At 38.6% G+C, this 19,573-nt stretch overlaps 1 protein-coding gene and 1 long non-coding RNA gene across 4 annotated transcripts in view; one reads left to right on the top strand and one right to left on the bottom strand.

Moving 5' to 3' along the window:
* Positions 1–19,573, bottom strand: part of LMAN1 (lectin, mannose binding 1) — a 38,530-nt gene that overhangs the window by 5,157 nt on the left and 13,800 nt on the right. Inside the window, exons 9-14 of one of the 3 annotated variants that reach the window (XM_072952097.1) lie at positions 18,986–19,179; positions 18,783–18,853; positions 14,160–14,313; positions 12,114–12,235; positions 11,828–11,890; positions 8,772–10,288 (exon numbers count right to left, since the gene is read on the bottom strand). In XM_072952097.1, coding sequence (XP_072808198.1) covers positions 11,854–11,890; positions 12,114–12,235; positions 14,160–14,313; positions 18,783–18,853; positions 18,986–19,179 — 578 coding nt within the window. In that variant the 3' untranslated portion in view covers positions 8,772–10,288; positions 11,828–11,853. Of the gene's footprint in view, positions 1–8,771; positions 11,891–12,113; positions 12,236–14,159; positions 14,314–18,782; positions 18,854–18,985; positions 19,180–19,573 lie in introns of those variants that run through there. The other 2 variants (XM_072952098.1, XM_015240508.3) reach the window with 2 other exon arrangements.
* Positions 664–7,783, top strand: LOC140690417 (uncharacterized). The gene is made up of 4 exons (XR_012065687.1): positions 664–696; positions 3,088–3,217; positions 7,045–7,152; positions 7,721–7,783. It is a non-coding gene; the product is annotated as an uncharacterized lncRNA (long non-coding RNA).

Here is a 19,573-nt window from a genome sequence, read left to right as displayed (position 1 = left end):
AATGCACTAAGCTAATTTCAGAAGGGGAAAAAAAATCCTTCACATTATCCATCTCGCTCCCTAACCCATTTCTAAATTTTACATTATAAGCGCAGCAGGGCCTCACCAAGAGTTCTGTTTCAATTAAATTAATCAGAGCCAACTGATGATATGGCTGTAGTGGAATCCCCAAATTCCAGCCCTTGAGGACAACATCCTGTTGAAACTGAGTCCAATGAGATCCAAAACCCAAAACGCTTCATTAAGCAAAAATAATCCTTTGATCCATCATTTTATCTCATTGGGCTCTAAGTACTAGGCAAGGATTTGCTTTTGGGTTTGCTTGAATCCTGCACTGCTTCAGTGGTTAATGTGTCCCATACAGAAACAGCCAACCAAGGCAAGTGTAAAGGGCAAGCCAGACGGTCCTTAACTTACATTTGGAAGATTACTTAGCCTGTTTTCTGCCCTGAAAGCTTACACTTACGCACTTTCAATGCTCTGATCCAGAAGGTAAGAACATATGGGAGTCGAATAATAATCAATGTGTAACGGGGTCACGCAGGCAGCCCCTTCCTGGGTGCTCTGTTTAAGCTCACTGGTGTACCTGGGAGTCGGGGGAACTTTGGATAATGTTTGTAACACAGCAGATTTTCAATGGCCTTGGTTTTCTCTAGGTCAGGGGAGGAACTGAGCATGGCTAAGACTTTAATCTAGGTGAGTATCTTTCTAATTAAAGCACTCCAAGAGGGGGTGGGGCGGAGGGGAGAGACGCGGGCTCTTGGTTACCTGTGCTTGTTATTTTATCTGTAGGCATGAGCCCTCCCAAGAAACAGATGGTTACCCCTCAGATTGTGCAGAACTACAGCATCGGGATTCTTGCCTAAAATGCTTGTTTTATATATTTTAAGATCTGTTTTTCATTTTACTAATGTATTTTAAAATGTTGCTAAAATGGTCTCCATTTGAAAGACTAACAAAGATTTAGGGTGAAACAAAACTTCTCGCAGTGATCTCTGATGGGGATGTGCCTTAGTGCTTAGCTGTGCTTTCACGTTAAGATGTGTTGCTTGGGACTTGCTACATCCAAACCATTCTCTCTAAGTTAGTATTTATATTAAACTATATTTGCATCTTCACTGAGGGAGTTCCTAACTAATAAAGTGTTACAGAACTTCTCAGATGAGAAAGTAAAAGCCATAGGTTGTGTTTCTGCCCTTTGTTTTTCCCAGTTTGGCATAACTCTCCTTTAGAAAACACTGCACAGGTGTTTCACGACATTGAAAGAGACTTTTATTTCCCAAAGAAAAAGACAATGTGCTGGTCTGTCCTATGTAAGAGTTTTGGTCAGAAAGTGAAACCCCCGAAAGTTATACTTAGAGCCACCTTGGATCTGGTAGGTCTGAATCAGAAGGTTAATATTATTCCCTAATAAAACATAACAAAACCCAAACTAATAAAAATCCATTTTATAAGTTATTATTAGATTTATTATAAAATTATTGACATTTCATTTTATTAGGAACTAGAAAATACGATGAATGGTGAGGGTCTCAATTCTAAACTCTAAAGCTGGTTTGTAAAGCAGCGTCTCCCTGTCCAGCCCTTTTCTGTCTCTGAGTGTGGGTGGGAAGGGGGAGCCTGGGCGGGGGGGTGAGTGTCAAGCGTTACAGAGACCCCTGGGCAGGACCTGCACCAGCGTGACAGATGACTACGCCCTGGAATTACTTTATGAAATCAACGCTTTCATTGTCTTCCCCAAAGAGAATTCCATTGAAAATGGGATCATGTCTTTAAAAGCTTTTTATTCCTCCATTTATTACAATGACCTTTCCACTTGGACGTCCAGCAGCTGTTTGCTTGTGTGTGTAGAATCCTCCAGAAGGGGAAAGTAAGTAACCTAGGATTTGTGAAATGGGACAGCTACGTGTTACCCCTCCAAAGGCCTCTCATCATACTTGCATAAAATCCCAAATCTCTACTGTGGCCAGCAAGGCCATGTCCCCTGTGTCCCCACTAGTGTCAGGGGCTCCATGCAGTCTAGTTTCCACCACCCCTCCCCCAGCAAGCTCACTGATCAGGCTTTCAGTTTTCTCTGATTTCTCTCAAACCTATCTAGTTTATCTAATTCTTTAATTTTACTTTATCCACTATTTCCTAAGTGTTCGTAGCAGGAGAGGGGCTGTTCTACCTTAGTCTACCATCTTCCAAAACCACTTGATGAAGACTGTCCTTTACAACGCTGCCAACCTTGAGAGAGAGAGAAGTCTTACGAGGAAACTGAAGCTCACCTTTTATTAACTGGCAAAGCCAAGACTGAAACCCAGATCTGTCTGACACCAAAGCTCTACTCTTTCCTTTTTATACCACATTAGACTCGCAGAATTGGAATCACTTGATTAAATGGTGTTTGCCAAAAAGATTAAAATATTTTTAAAAAATTGCCATTAGTAATGACTGAAAGTTTCAGCTTAGCTACACTTTTACCACTGTTTGGTTATTAAAGGTGAAAATGTCAAATACATTGTTTTAATTAGTTTGTTTTTTTCAGTACCAGCAAGGGTAAGCGTTTATTATCACTGCTCCTTCTCTTTATGCTTCCTAGCATAGACTCTGCGGGAGCTAGGCCACCCAGGGCAGAGAGCAGACCATGTGATACACGGAATTGCCAACTTGCTGTCCCCCTCTCCAAGGATTAAGTCAGGGCCCGCTGCAGACACTGACCTTCAGCACACCCTGGAAGGACTTTAGGGTGGAGATCAGGAAAGGGGTGCACTGTGCTCTGGGGAAGCTGGTAGAACAGACCTTCAGATAGATATTTTCAGATTTTATGAGCCCAAATTCTTATATCTTCTCATATCTAGAAAAGCACAAACATCATTAACAGTGACACCTGCTGTTACATCACTGTTAGCTGCAAGCTTCTGCCTAAATGTGCGCTTGACTGCATGCACCTGCCTTCACTAAAATCACGTGTATACTGACGTGCCCCCCACTCTTCTGAGCAGCTCCTCAGAGCTTTCTGAAATGCTGTCTCCCGGGCTATAGTCATCATTTTGCCCCACGTAAAACTTAACTCACAACTTTCACATTGTGCATTTTTTTCAGTCAACAGTTTTGGTGACCACAAAGGGACCCAGAGCAGACTACTTTGCCTGAACTCTAAGAGGAACCAGAGCCTTGGTACCAGGAGAGGCCTCTTGGCCCATCCACCTCCTCAGACTCTAGATGAATTTGGGTGAGTCTTCTGGTTCTTGGATCTCCTGTATTGATTGATGATCCTGAGGAGTTTTATTTAGTGATGTGTATAACAGGTACCTGGCCCCCCAGAAATACTCAGTTGAGGGAAATAACCACCCCGTGGAGAGATACTGGGGTTTGCTCAGTTAAAAAGACAGTGGTCTGGGCTGAGTGGTTAGGTAAGAGGCTGATCTGATGCTTTTCCTCGATTCGGCTACCTTAATTGAACTTGTCGGGATAAAAGCGAAGCTACTGCATAAAAGCTTTTGCTCTGAAGAAAAGGGACAAGACTCCTGGTCGGTTATGGCTTTCACAGGCAACTGAGGAACTTACGGGAGTGGTGGAGGCAGAGTCCTACCACGCAGTGGCCCCACAGGGAAACTCACTCATCAATTAAAAGACTTGCTCATCCAGGAGCCACGGATGAGAATTGGCCATTCAGCGATCCAAGCAGGCACGATGGTCTTAGACCACTGAAGGGAGAACTGGGCCAGGGCCGAAATGACTCTAGGTGAAGCCTAGAAAAGTCAAGTGCACAAGCAGCACACTGGCCCACCACACAATTTCATTACTAAATTTTATCTCCAACAAATTCAACTTTAAAATGGGAAATAGAGACTCTTAGAGAAACAAAGGGCGTCAGAAAGCCAGGGTCTGACTAACACCTCAGCCAGGTTTATGTATGTACAAAATGTATATTTGCAAGTACCCACTTGATTGGGAATTCAGGGAACTTTTGCCCTGAAAATGGTCCAAATGGGCTCTTTGATTGCATATGCAGTTGTTAGAGAAAGTGAGCTTGAAAAAAGAAAAAAAAATCTTTTCAGAATTCTGACCGAGGGGGAAAGTCCTTCTAGAGGAACTTGCGCGTCCTGCCCTGGGCCTTGAGACCAGGCTCCGAGGAACAGGGATCTGGAGCGCGGCTAATTCCTGCGACTCGGGGTGGTGTGGGGTGGGGGGAGCCTTTTTAAATTTAGCTTATTTCAACTGTCATTTATAAACTAGTGAGTTTTATATCGTGAGAGCTGGTTCATGATGAAGTTTAGAAGATGAAGCTATGCGAGTTCTGACTCTGTCTGTCTATATTATATATGCCTTCACCACTGGATGGTATTACCTAATTAATTTGTAAATGAGCTCTACTTAATTGGCTTACAGGAAATTAAGCACTTATATAAATGCTCAGAAATATAAAAGGAAACCCTGGCCAGAATGAATTTCAGGTTCACATAAACTGGGAAGTACTCAGTGTTAAATAAATACCAGGTATTAAAGTTTGCAGATTTAATTAATACAGACATGTCTTTAGAGTCATCAGTGTGAAGTATAATACCTTTACTGTACCTAGGGTTAGTAGAAGTCACATAAGATCTTATTATATCTTTTGCAAATTCGTCAGCAAGGAAAATAACTTAGTATGATGAAATTTTTATAAGTAAATTAAATGTAAATGAGATAAAAAGCTTCGGGTTAACTATTTAGGAACAACTGTTTGGGGAATATCTACTTAAAAATAATTTCTCCAGGTATTTGGTAACTTGAAATTTTAGAATTGTACCAAATTAAGCTAAATGATGGAAGTTTATTGAATAGCTAGGTGATTACCAAATAAAATACTGAAACATTAATTACTGAATATTGGTTTCCTTTTATAAACAAAAGATATTTAGGACTATAAATAAATATGTTTTAGTGCCCAAATGAGATATTTTCTCTAAGAAAGAACATGATTTAAAAAAAAAGATTACTGGAATTTGTTTACCAATCTACAGAATGCTAATGTAAAAGACAGTTCATAATTGCTTGCTTCTTAATTTTCACTAGAAATTATGGATTCTAATTTAAATATGTAATTAAAGCTACTAGATACAGAAGGAAAGTAGGATGTGTGTTTTCAGTAAAGAAGGTAAGAGGAATGGAATTGCACTGTGTTAAAGGAAAAGAAAGTAGGTTATCCTAGAGCTGGTTTTTCCTGGATGGAAAAAAAATAAGGGACAAACTAATATGGACACAGAAAGTGATGGAAGGTCATGGGAGAGGAACCCTAAGAAAAGAGTTTTGTGCATGGTCAGGATTGGCTAACTTTAGAATAAACTTGAGTAAATGAATTTTTAAAACAAGCTGGTGCAAAACCTGAATTTGGCTTTTCTCTCTGTTAAGAGGACAAATTTCTCTTAAAATGTTAAGCTGCTTTTGATAACATGGTAAAGTTTCTTTCACCTCTAGTTGGAAATCTGTTACAACTTTCCATATTTGCCTTCAAAATCTTTTATTATCACTTTGGTTAAGTGAAAAAGTATTGTTTCATAGTGACCTATGATCTTACCTGACCAAGTATTTTAAAACCTTTTTGGTATTTTTTGACAATTCCCAAATCAAGTTGTAATGAAGTTTCTTTGACCTCTAATTAACTTTGGGATGCTTCAAAGGGCCCCTCAAACATCCCAAAGAGAGAGATTAAGCTACTTAGGTTCATTTGGTATGTTAAATTACATGGGAAGTATTGTCAAATGAGTAATAAATCTGCTTATGTTATACTGTATGGTAACTGTTACTAGATGTTATAGAAATTATATGGAATTCCTAAAAATCTGGTACGTCCTGGTAAAATGTTCAGTCATAATTCTAGTTATTGTCTTAAAATGTTGTGTGTCAGAGCAGTCAGTTTCTTTGCCAATTGCATCGTAATCAGGTTTTTAACCGTGCGTGCTTAAGTCTTTGTCATTCATAGACAGTTATGGTTTTACTCTGATGCCTTTGCAAAAATGCTTCCTCTCCAAGATTCATAGAAAGGGCTTTTTGAAAAGTACAGATTTTCTGATAACTTTCAGACCATAATGTTGAACTGAATAAGAAATTAAGAATTCCAGTGGAAAACCTGATGGCTTCATAGAACTGTTAACAGAAAGGATTAGTTACATAGGATTGAGTGAACTAGTGAATATGATTATAATTTTTATGGTTTCTGTCTGAAATATTACCGGCTTTTAATCGGTTTTCCCATATAAGGAAACCCTTCCCCCTCAAGCTAATTATGATTTACAGCAATCTGGTAAATCTGACCTTTGTAAGCAGAGTGCAAACATTTACCTTTTCTCTCTATCTGATCCCTGCAGAGATTGGAAATGCTTAAGCTCTCAGCAGCTTTACAAGATAAATTAGCTAGGCCATCTCCTAACAGGTACAGGAATATCAAGGTAATTTTTGGACCTCGAAAAGGGAAGAATTCACCTAAATCTGTAAGGCAAAATCTGTGACAAGCCCTTGGTGTTGTTTTCCTGGCCCCAAAAAGCCTTTTTAAAAGTTCAATCTGAGATCCCTTACAAAAATTTTAGCAAAGCCAATTAGAAAAAAAAAAGCCTATATTATCAATTATACTTATATAAATCATCAGGCCAAGTTTATTGAAACCAGACTTATCTTGCAAACAAATTAGTCTTAATTTGGCTATCTTTTATAGAAATGAGGGTAATTTTAGAGATAAAAAAGATTGTTTCATTGAATATTCTAGTTTTGTTAACTGAGGTCTGTATTTACTGCCCAAGACTCACTTCCCGGATAGCTCCTTGCTATTATGTTATTGTAAGTTTAACTGACCTGTTAAAGGAACAATCTGTTTCTGAAGCTTATCTCAGTATCCTATCTTTGGATGAAGATCAGATGCCCATGACCTGCAACCAGGGGATTAGGCATACTGGGAAAGACATCTTTTAAAGGACTGCCTTCAACCTAGGTGGAAGGACCCTTATCAGGTACTCTTGGTTAGCTCATGCACAGTGAAAGTGAAGGGAATTGACTCTTGGATTAATATTTCCACTTGTAAAGGGCCCCTGCACTGGACTGGCCTATAGAGAACACTGCTGACCTCAATCACCGTAAAACAATGCTCAGAGGAGAAACTACCAGACCAGGATGAGAAGACTACGACACGAGGTAGACAGCTGACCCAAGATCCCGCACCAGCCTCTATACCAACCTCTTTGATCAAACTGCTCACGCTTTTGCTTGTGAACTACTTCACAATCTTATGCAGAGTTAGTTAGTCCAATTACTAGGTTTATGGTCATGTATCCAGCACTTCTGGGTTACCTTGCTGGATTTGCCTACTCTAAGGCTTTCACTGGATGGCCCTTAGGAAATTTATTCTAGAAAAAGAAATCATTCTGTTCAGGCAGGTCACTGCTGATGTTAGTAGGTGGGATCCCCTCCCCTGGCCAATTAGTAATACTTGCTCTGACTCTGGCCATAAATATGAGTTTTCTTCTAGAGTTGCTCTAGCTCAATCAAAGCAACAAGTAAAATTTCAGCCGAAGAGTATCACATCCCTCAATTGCGGAACATACTTCCATGGTTAACCCCAGGCTGTGATCATTTAAGTTTAAAGGCGCCCTCATGTTGGAACATACAGTTAAATTACACTAAGGATAACCAGCCTGGTAAAACTAGGGAACTTTGGCTGGGCCCCTTATCAATGATGCCTGTGTAACAATTTTCCTTACAGATAAGGACTGGTACAGAACAGACTAAGTCCGATGACCTGGGGGCACACTGGACTACACCCAAGGTAAGTTCTTGGCTTAAATTCTCACTTATGACCTTACTAATACTGCTAGCTATATCATTTGTATGTTGCCTGTTTTACAAAATTGTTGTTTCTTGCATTACCAAATGTGTGACCGAGCCTCTGATAAGATGATGACAAAGTGACTTGAAGCAGTTAACCAAACACATAGTTACTGTAGTAGCCCAACTCTGGGTATGGGAAGAAGCAACAGTGGGAATATTTTCCTGGACCACAACAGACTAAGACAGGTGGTCCGGAGACTTTCGGCTGCTGTTGTTAAGGCTTAGTCCTGTAATAGCACACTGAGGGGCCTATCAGTGAAATCCTTGTGTGACCTAGGATTGAGCATTCCTAGCACTACGGGATGAAACGGTCATGAAATGCCTCCCAAACCATGGTTGAATTTATGACCAGGATGGGGCCCTGCCAGCTAAAAACTGGCACTTGCCACCTGCCGCTACAAGGACTGGATCCCGCTGGCACTTGCCATCTACCTCTGCTTGGAGTAAACCATGAGCAGCTGCAGCCACTGACCTCCAATGCTCCCTGAAGGGAGTTCGGGGTGGAGATCAGGGCTGAGGCGCTCTGTGCTCTGGGAAAACTGGTGGAACAGGCCTTCAGACAGATACTTTCATATTTTATGAGCCCAAATTCTTGAATCTTCTCCTATCTAGAAAAGCGCTAACATCATTATGGCGACATCTGCCCTTCGTGACTAGTAGCAAGCCTCTAACAAAGTGTGTGCTTGACTGCACACACCCCCTTCACTCAGATCATCCGTAATACTGGCGCTCCCTTCCCCTTGCCTCTTCTGAGCAGTTCCTCGGAGCTGAGATGCTGTCCCCCGGGCTGTAGCTGTTATTTTGCCCCAAATGAAACGTACTTCTCACACTGCATTTTTTTTCAGTTGACAAAATACTATCACAAATCAGGGCCTGCTTGGAAAATAACTACTTATTACCCAAGATCAATGAAGGAAAAAGGAAACTTACTAAAATATTTCTTTATTTGAATAAGGTCAATGTCACTTCTTGAATTCCAGCTAGCATCAAGTAACAATCAGGAAAAAAACACTTGACAAAATGTTATCCAATTGAAATTAACAGTGGATAGAAAACCCTTTTTAAACTTTAAAAGAAATATATTAAACAGGCAACATACAGATCTAAAAAGTTGTTAAGTGGTGATTTTACATTAGATCTTATAAATAAAAAAATCCCCAATATAATCATTTGTTCACTATCCCTGTGATAAGCACATGGGCAGGAAAAGATAATCACATCTTAATATTCACAACTGTCATCGATGTTCTTTACAAAGATGCAATGCAGCGGGTCAGGCAATCCCTTATTCAAGTAATTTTTGTTTTCCCCAAGTTATCAAAAAGTAAAATTGTCTGAGATAAAATGTCAGAGAAATCACAACCAGGGAAGCAAAAAGCTTTAGCAGGCAGACTTGAAGATGGGGGTTTTCATGGCTGGTCTAAGATCTGACGATGACTTTAAGTTTAAGAGCCATCGACCGAAGTACTAAGAGCTACAGGCAGCAATCAGAGTTCAGTTTGTAGTTGCTAATGAACCAAAAGAAAATTAAGTAGTAGAGTGTAAGTATAGCAGAATCAGTGCACATTTGCTAATGTCATTGACAATGAAAATGTTACATTATGGTCTCAGCTCAGCTTTACAGCAATAAAAGACTTAGTTCTTTTCACCCCCCATCTTAGTGGTTCTCAAACAGTAGCGTGCTCAAATTACCTCAAGGTGCCTGTTGAAAACATACTCTGAAGTCCCCACGCCCTGAATTTGGATTCAGGTGGTTTGGAAGGGAGCACTGGAACCTGCATCCTTAACAAGCACTCCAGGACAGATGGTCCACAGACCACACTTAGAGAAACACTGATATTCCTTTAATACATAACAAAATATTGTGGCCTCATAGTAAAGTTTCAAGCTGAATAAAATAGTCAAACAGAACACAAATAGGTACATTAAATAAGAGTATTAGCCATTATATAATTTCACCTTTTCAAAGTGGCATAAGCACAAAGACACTACAGTTTTAAAATTAATTTTGTTTTAATCCAAGGCACCTGTAAAATACTTGCTGGTGTGAGAGACGTTAAATTCAATTATACAAAACAGTATAGAAATGAAAGAATCTTGGCAGTGATTTTTTTTCACAGAGCACTTTTCTACAGAAATGAGCTACTTAAAGTCAATGATTTTGAAGAAAACAGACCAAATTTCAAATAATAACCTCAACTATTTGAGTGATTTTCAGCAAATTAGTAAGAAACAAACAAGATTCATACTCATGTTCTTTCGTCCTAGCTGTCTCCACTGTTACAAGGAAGGAACTGAACGATTCCTCTTGAATTTTAGCCTGGAAAATGGATACTGCATAGACCTGGCATTCCTTTGACAGGTTCAGGCACACGTGACCACGGACTTTGTAATACTGGATGTTCTGGAGCCTTTTATCTCAAGGATTTCCAAGTTTCATAGTCTACAAATGAAACATGCTTCTGAAGGTATTAATTTTTTTTTCATGAAATAAGAGTAAATTCTGTGATAGGATCTTTGAAACACGAATTTCAAAACGTCAATGCTACAAGGAAAAACACTAGTAGAAGCACGTTCTATGTTGAAGTGGCCAAAGCAGCAGAGAGTGATCACTAGAATATTCTTGTTCTGTGTCCCAGGGTAAGTGGTAGGAGTGTTTGCATCTGCAGTACTAGTTAGGTATTGCTATAATGCAGAATTCTTCAGCGTCTTTGTATGGATTTTAGGCATTTTAGGCAATTAATTCAATCTAAATGACACACCTGGGAGCAAATTTATGAAGGTTTTGAAGAACTAAATAGTACTATTTATGAAAAAGTGTTTTTGATTCTGTAACAAGTGAAAGATAACCACTTCAGCTAAAAGAGGTAAAGTAAGAGTATTTCAACATCTACATCAGCTGTGAAAACAAAATTAAGTCTGCATCTTAAAATGTCATTTACAGATTGTTTCTATAATACCCAGAACTATGTACACAGCCGGTAACACCCCCTTCCAGCCTGACATTTCAAGGTTAAGCTTACTACCAAGTGCTTCAGAATATCCTTATTTCTGGCATGAAAAGAGAAATCAGAAGTACTAATGCTGTTTTTCAGATTTTGCCTTCAAAAACTTTAACAATGCTCTACTACTGTCGCCTTGATTTCCATGAAGAAGCACCAGGGTGCGTGATCAGAATGCAGTGGTAAGTTTTGTGACCTTAAAATATCCTCTGAACATGCATGCACTCTGAGTTGAATTTACCCATTTACATGCAGAGTAACTTTCATAATCTTGAATATACACTATTGGAATGCACTCAGGAATATTAGCCATCATGAAATGAACACATTACCAGGCAAAATACCCATAAAAACCATTATCAGAGGAATGTTCTCACCTAATCGGTTTCTCAGGTAAAGAGCAGCTCTTAATTCTTCCCCCAAGTTTCCTTTAAAAGTGAAATATACTATTGATAATCAGAGGGGAAAAAAATACTTCAATAAACATTCTGATGCCTATAATTCAGATCCTAACACTCTTAGACAAAACAGTCTGATTTCAAAGGGAGTTGTGTTAGACTCAAGGACTGCAGCACTGAGTCTCAGAGTAGGAAATTCTGGCCTCTAAAAAGACCTGAGTTATAGAATAAATATGGGAGTAGCTCTCAGACCTCATTTTGGAGGGCAGGAGGCCAAGGGTGTTTGCTACAGCTAGAAACCTCCAAAATCGGGAGACGTGGGGGTAACTTTCATATATGGGGGGTCCCCCCACTTTGTTATTTACCCTCTGATTTATCAATATTCTGTTCAGTGGCTGTATTCTACTGGCCAGAAATTAACTGATTTATGTACTATGCACAAATTTACATGTGGTTGTCTTTAAGGTTCATTCTTACTACAACTCAATGTTTAAAGTTATTTTATACAAAATTTAATAATTTAGACTATGAAGCAATTTAAATACTTAAATTCCCTCAAAAAGACATTTTGTACATACATACATGATGTACACATATGAAAATGGTGATCAAAAGAATTTTTTGGCAGCTGCTTCTTGCTGAGTCCTAAGGAAAAAGAGAAAGGAAAAAACAGGATTGCTTAAAATTAAAATATACAATGCCTTCTGAAGTATGAAATACAATAAAGATAAGCATATGTCCCATATATGCATGCCCATGTGAAACAGACTAGAAATACCTGCTTTGCATAAACCTAGTTTTATAGGTACTGAGTGTCCTATTATGGACATAGATAACTTAAATACTGGGTCAAATTTCAGAGACTTACCTATACATGACATACCCAACGAATAACACCGTTTGTACTGCTACAAATATAACGAAGTGCACCGTAGATAAACATGATGGAAAGGGTGGGAGTTCTGGGCATTTCGGTCTTTCATTTGATGGCTGTTAAGGCAAAGAGCTTTCTATTACAATTAGTCAAATCAGTATTTTAGAAAAGGAAATAAATGTGAAATCCTTATAAAACTCATGGTTTATTGTATGAAACTCAAGTATCTTCATTTATTCATCCCATAAATACCTTCCAACCCCTTAACTTTCGCCACCAAACTTTTTAAGAGTAGGTGACACTGAAGGCCTCCACCTCTCACTGTCCAGCTCTTACCTTCATCACAGTGACAATGATTTTAGTGTCCCTGGAGGTCACAGATCACAAGTTCCAGTTTATACTTGCTGTACTAAAGTAATTATTACTTTCATACATATCTTTATTGAAGTATAGTCAGTTTACAAAGTTGTCAATTTCAGGTGTACAGCACTTCAGTCATGTAGGAACACACATATATTCATTTTCATATTTTTCTTTGTAGGTTACTATAAGATCTTGAATATAGTTCCCTGTGCTACACAGTATAAACTTGTTATTTATCTATTTTATATATATTAGTTATTTTATCTGCAAACCTCAAACTCCCAGTTTATCCCTTCCCCTCCCCCCCGTAACCATAAGTTTGTTTCCTATGTCTGTGAGTCTGTATCTGTTTTGTAAATAAGTTCATTTGCCTTTTTTTTTTTTTTGACTCCACATATCATATGATATTTTTGTTTCTCTTTCTGGCTGGCTTCACTTAGAATGACATTCTCCTTGTCCATTCATGTTGCTGCAAATGGCATTATTTTTTATAGCTGAGTAGCATTCCACTGGGTTATTAGCAGCACCCTCATTCTTAAGTGTTCTCTGTTTTAGACAATTACATGGTTACCCTACCAAAGAACTACCTGGCAGACAGAATGGCCTTTTCTCAACTCTCATCCTTCCCAATTTCCTGGCATTCAACCTCACTAATTAGTATTTTGAAAACTATTTCTTTTCCTATTTCCGTGAGTATTCCTTCTATTATAAGGAGGTAATTAAATACCAGGGACAAAGATTTCATCAAGGTATCCAAATAGAACATAAGTTTGATAAGGATTTCATGAGTTTTATAAGGATTTCACTAAACTTAGTTGTTCTCAACATGATCACATCTGTGGGACAAAGTCCTTCCCTATATAGATACTACACACAGCATCAACTTGGCCTTTGCAACAAAGGCTGAAGTTGGGGGGAAATAACCTCAAACAGAACTAAGGGGATAGATGATAAATGTTTTGAATGGGAGGTAAAATGAACACTAAGAAAACTATTCAGCCATATTTGAAAAACTGGAAGGGGAAAAGGCAAGTGCTACAGACATCTGGGAATTTTCTAAGGGTTTTCAAAACCAGGAAAGAAGGAAAACTTAAAAGTACCAGGAGTCTGTCTTCTAATATTGTCTCTAATGCATGTTAAACTTGAGAAGTATGCTCTCTATTTTCAGTATTTATCAGCTATCCCCAAAAGTGTAGATGGGACTTACTTGGTTCATTTTTTTTTAAAGTTTTATTTATTTATTTTTTTTTTAGTGTAAGACAGGAAAGTAGCCGGAAAAAAAGAAAAATCTTGCCTAAAGAAAGCTATCATCAGCCAGTTTTAGATCTGCGCTTCCTAACAGCCCAGAGAGAAATGTGAGTCACCCAGTGCTCGTCTGCCTAACAAGTGGGTTTGTCGAGAGACGTTAATCTTTTTCAAAGCTGTTTAAACGTATCATTACTGATAATAAGAGCCATGTCTGAGATTGCGATGGCTCCACTAACTGGAATAGCAATTTATTTTTAAAAAATTCTATTTGATAGGCTATGGAAGCACAAGGTAGAACATATAGGCATTTAATACTAAAAATGAGCATTAGCATTAATTAAACAGTTACAATATTTTCAGTAGAATATGTGTTCCTCCTTTTCAAAAGAAGATTGTGATAACTGTAAACTGTAAGAAAAAAGAGCTTACCATATTTCGCTGCACTAAGTTATCTATGTCCCGCTTTACTATGTGAAGGTGCTCTTTGATGTCATTGAAGTGCTGGGTTGTCTCGTAAACGCCCCCTGCAGACCCAGGATGCTGTATGCCACTGATCAGTCTGACAGTTTCACTCATGGAATTCCTGAAATAGAAAAGCCCTTTAAACAATGGAATCACTAAGAAAGGTATTTTTTTTGGTCACAGATTTCAAATGGTTACATTTCTAACCCCATGTATCATATTGGAAAAAAAAAACCCCAAAAACAGTATTTTAAAAAATTGTCTTCAAGATTAGGCATCCTTTATAAAGTGAAGTATTTTCCAATCTGATAGAGAATAACACTAAATTTGTGTTAAACCAATAAAGCCAATATTATAAATGGCTACTGAATAACATAACGTGTGATACTCTTAATGAACTTAAATCTTCTAAGTGGTGTTAATGTTGTAAGTAAAGGATTAACCCATCAGGCCTGGGGTGCCCAAACTGCGCATCCAAAGGTTTTCAGAATTGGCCCTTGACTAGCCCCCTCGGAGGTGCTATGAAGTATCTTGAAGTCTGGGGTTTTTTGCTGAGACAGATAACCTAGGATGGGATGTACACAATGCTGAAGCTGACTGGTGGGGAGGCTGAGGTTCACTATGCTGTTCTGCGTCTGTGTATGTTTGAAAATGGCTTAAATCTTTAAAGCCCCTAAGGGTCTCCAGAATCTCTGCAGCCCATCTTTCTATCTCCTGCTACTCCCTTTCACCTGTCTTGGATCCTGCTGTTCCTTGAAAATAACCTTCACATAAAGCCCTGTGTCTGCGATGCTCCTTCTAGTCCCGACTCCTCCCTCCAAGAGCGAAGGTCTCAAATGGAAGGACCAGTACCTCTCCTTACATATTCCTTCCTCTGAGCCTTCCCTGTCAAATGCAACTACTTCCTAAACATCACACACACTTCTCTCCATCTGTGGTTTCCACATCCACAGCCTGAACCAACCATGGACTGAAAATATTCAGGAAAAAAAATTCCAGAAAGTTCTAAAAAGCAAAACTTGAATTTGCCACACGCAGACTATTTACATAGCGTTTACATTGGATTTACAACTATTTTTTTTTATTTTTTACATTTTTTATTGATTCATAATCATTTTACAGTGTTGTGTCGGATTTACAACTATTTAATACCAATACACTGCATGAGGTATTATAAGTAATTTAGAGATGGTTTAAAGTATACAGGAAGATGTGTGTAGGTTATATGCAAATATTATGCCATTTTATATAAGGGACTTAAGCATCCTTGGATTTTGGTATCCTTAGGGGTCCTGGAACCAATCCCAAGGATACAGAGGGACTACTGTGTACGGATTTTCTCCCTCAGAGAGCACAAGCTACCTGAGAACAGGGATGTCTCTGATTTTCTGACAGTGCCTCCAACAGTTATAGTTCAAGTTGGATGAATGAATAAATTATCTAACTTATTTCAAAAAGTAAAAGCTTTGCTAAAAGAAATCAAATTAAAATTGCTTAGAAATAACATGGTATGTCAGGAGCTGAATAAGTTTTTTAAAATTCTATTTGACTTACATGAGTAATGAAGAGTTTAAAACTTGCTACAAAATGTCTCAAGTGCTTTCTGATGTGATGTATTGATTAAAATTTCTTTTTATAGCATACATGCTCAAGAAAATTCATGAGTCAGGGTTTTTCTATTTAAACCCAAATTAAGGATATTTTACTATCTCTAAATTACTTACCAAAAATAAGCATCCCAGAATATATAACCTTTTCACATATCTACATTTTAAAATACAGCTTCTCAGAGCATGAACTTGCTTAGATATACATAAATGTCTTTAATACACAAAGATAGATCACTTAATATATTCCTATTAAATCATTTCATTCATTTGCCTGTTGATTCTAATGTTTATTTGCTACATGTTATGAGCCAGGCAGTTTTTAGGGATATAAACTATGTGAGAAAAATAAAATCCCTGCCCTGCTGAGACTAACAGTCCAGCAGGAGAGCAACATGACAGAGGCACATCTGGAGTTCCATGAAGAAAGACGCATTCAACTTAGCTGGGCACCCAGAGCTGAGTGTTAAAGGACAGGAGGCTGCCGTGAGGGTGGGGCTGTGACGGGAGGAGGGGAGACCTTGCTAAGGGGACAGGTCAGATGAAAAAAAGGGCTGGACAGAGGCCTACAGAAAAACACCTTTCAAGGAATAATGGAAGGAAGAGCAACCAATGAAAAAAACTGAGCAGCAGCAGAGGCCAAAGAACACCCAAGAGGGAGTGGTATGCCCGAAGCCTTGAAAGAAAAACGTCTCAAGACAGAGGGAGTGCGTGAAAGTGTCAGTTGCTACAGAAAGTCCAACAGGATGAAGACTGAGAGGTCTTTAGTCCTGCAGCACCAGTGACTGCAGAAAGACAGCTGCTTAAGGACAAATCACAGTTGCGGGGAAGTGAAGACTGGTGGTTTGTTCTACTTTCTAAGAAACTCACTGGAATGGGAGGAAAAAGAAGCCACAGTGAAAATAAAAAGGGTCAATTAAAGGTTTGTTTTGTTTTGATTAGTTTTAAATCATGGAAGAGCAAGCCCTTTATAAATGGAAGACGGGACCCTGAGGGGTAAGTCAAAGGTAGAAGACAGAGCAAGGATCACTAAAGAGCAAGGGTCAGAGAACTAGACAAAACGGGATCCAGCGCTAGGGACTGGCCTGGACAGCAGCTGTGCAGATGGAGACACGGGTGGGGACGGAGCGTGGGGCACAGAAGAGGAGACAAAGTCATCTCCCAGGAAGAGTCAATAGTCAGCTGAAGAGTTGGCTTCAAGTGCTTATGGCACTTGAAGAGAGTGGTGACTATCTTGAATAAAATAAGCAATGATCGAGAATAAATAAAGGTGGCTGAACAGCTTAAATAGGACAGGACAGGGACAGGCTGAAGGGTACAGAAGAGGATAATTAAGAGCAAGGTCCCAGACTATGGAAAATATTCACATGAAAATGCCTCGCATAGTAACCAGAATGCAACAGTTAATAAGCTGGGTAAACATCAAATGCTAAATGCCGCCTATGCACCAAAAACATTTATACTTTGAAATCAACATTTAAAAAATAAAACCAATTAACAAATGGCACAAGCCAACACATACAAATAGCAAAGTTCAAAAAACACTTGTAACCCTGTCCACTGAAAAGGCCTAGCAGCAATAACAATCCAGTAGCCATAAGCACTGGACTGTCTCCCACTAAAAGACCAGGGTTCCAAGAAAAATGCCTTTGCCATGTGTGGGACAGAAATGTCCCAGAGAAGCCTGGAAAGTCTTACACCTGAAAGGAAGTGACCAAAGATTACTGGGGTTGTAGCAAAAGGACACAGAAGCTAAGCTGTAGGGACAGCTACAGCCACAGACGAAACAATCAACACCAATTATAAAGACTAATGTATCAAAACAGCAAAATATGTTAAAATCCTTGAGCTGAAACAAATAAACATCACCTCTCACTACCTCCTCATTTAACCTTGGACACTACCAGGGCACCAACTTGTTATTCTGAAAAGGACAAGAAAAAAAGTATTTATTCTGCCTTTCCTGAACTATTTCAGGATAACAAGTAATCAGAGAAATTCTTTTCAAATGGAGAGGGAATTTTAGCATGAGAGTGTCATCCTTCTTCAACCTCTACTGAAATGATGGGTTTAGGCTCCAGCCATCACTGGCTAAAACTCAGGCCGATGGGGGCACTTTACAATGAATGGCTCAGTCGGACAAAATTGGGTTATTAATAACTGCTGAAACTGGGTGATGGGGATGTGAGAGAAGGCTCTTGTATTATCCTCAACTATTTTTTTTAAATTGAAGTACAGTTAATTTACGATGTGTGTTAGTTTCTGGTGTACAGCAAAGTGATTCAAAATAGATATGTAACAGATTCTTTTTCCACTATAGGTTATTACAAGATATTGAATATAGTTCCCTGTGCTATACAGTAGGTCCTTGTTGTTTATTTTACATATCGTAGTGTGGATATGTTAATTACAAATTTCTAATTTATTCCTCCCCTCTGCTTCCCCTTTGGTACCCATAGGCTTGTTTTCTATGTGTATCTGTTTCTGTTTTGTAAATAAGTTCATTTGTATAATTTTTTTTAAGATTCCACATATAAGTGATACATAATACCTGTCTTCCTTTGTCTGACTTCATGTAAGATGACAATCTCTATTGCTGCAAATGGCAGTATTTCATTCTTTTTTACGGTCGAGTAACATTCGTGTGTGTGTGTGTGTGTGTGTGACCCAAATTCTTTTTATATTTTAGAAATGCACAAATACTACTGGCTGTCAAGCAACAAACTTTTTAAAAAAGATGTTAAAGCATTTTTTTCCTTTTCTAGCTTGGAACAATTAAAACATTTAGACATGTTAGTAGTTTCTAAATCTCGAAAAGCCCTGTACTTTACTTTCATAATCTAGAACGTGATTTATAAAATAATCTAGAACATGATTCTTACCCTCATGTTGGAATCTTTTAACGTGCTTGCATATTTAGAGAAATGATGAATTTAGGATAAAAACACCACGTAAAACTCAAACATTACTTTCGTATACTTACTTCACTTCGTTTACTTGTCTCAGAATCTCATGCTGAGTGTTCACAACAGCATCCAGTTCTTGTTGAGTGGTCTGGAGGAAAAACAAAAGATGACCAGTCACCCCATAATCCTCATTATACAGAACACAGGGCGCAGCAGCTTTTTCTTCCTACTTCTCCATCGAAGGCCAGCTAGGGTGTATCTGCATATTCCGAAAGCTCACCTGTCCATGCTGCCCTGAGATTCCTGCTCCTCTTTTAGAGATCTCCTCTGTCAAGGAAGAGACGTATCTTCTCTGTTCGTCAAGAATCATATCTAACTGTCGGTTCAGCTGCTTGATTTCAAGATGAATACGATTCTGTCCCTCAAAGATCTGTCTCAGCTCACGATCTCCTACACTCTCAAATATTTCATCCGCTGAAATGGAAATAACAAATCAAAACTATTAGAATCACCTCTACACATCTGTAGTTTTCAAATTACTGTAAGTGACCAAAGTACAACCTAGACTAAAATTAGATCATCAACACAGTGTTCAGATCTCCCCAAAGGTAAACATGCAGATACACCTAAAAACTATTTTCTCTTTTCAATATACTATGTGATTCCATTTACAGGAACAGGCAGAACTAATCTCAGTTAACAGAAATCTAAATAGTTCAAGCAGCTGACTTGAAAAGAAGCATGAGAGAACTTCCTGGGGTGATAAAAATATTCTGCATACTGATCTGACTGATAGTTAAAGGTGGATACACATTTATTAGAATTCATCAAACTATTGTCTTAAAATTTGTGCATTTTATATACAGAA

The sequence above is a fragment of the Vicugna pacos genome, chromosome 30, assembly GCF_048564905.1.
Source record: "Vicugna pacos chromosome 30, VicPac4, whole genome shotgun sequence".
Lineage (NCBI taxonomy): Eukaryota > Metazoa > Chordata > Mammalia > Artiodactyla > Camelidae > Vicugna > Vicugna pacos.
This window is presented reverse-complemented; position numbering and strand designations above follow the sequence as displayed.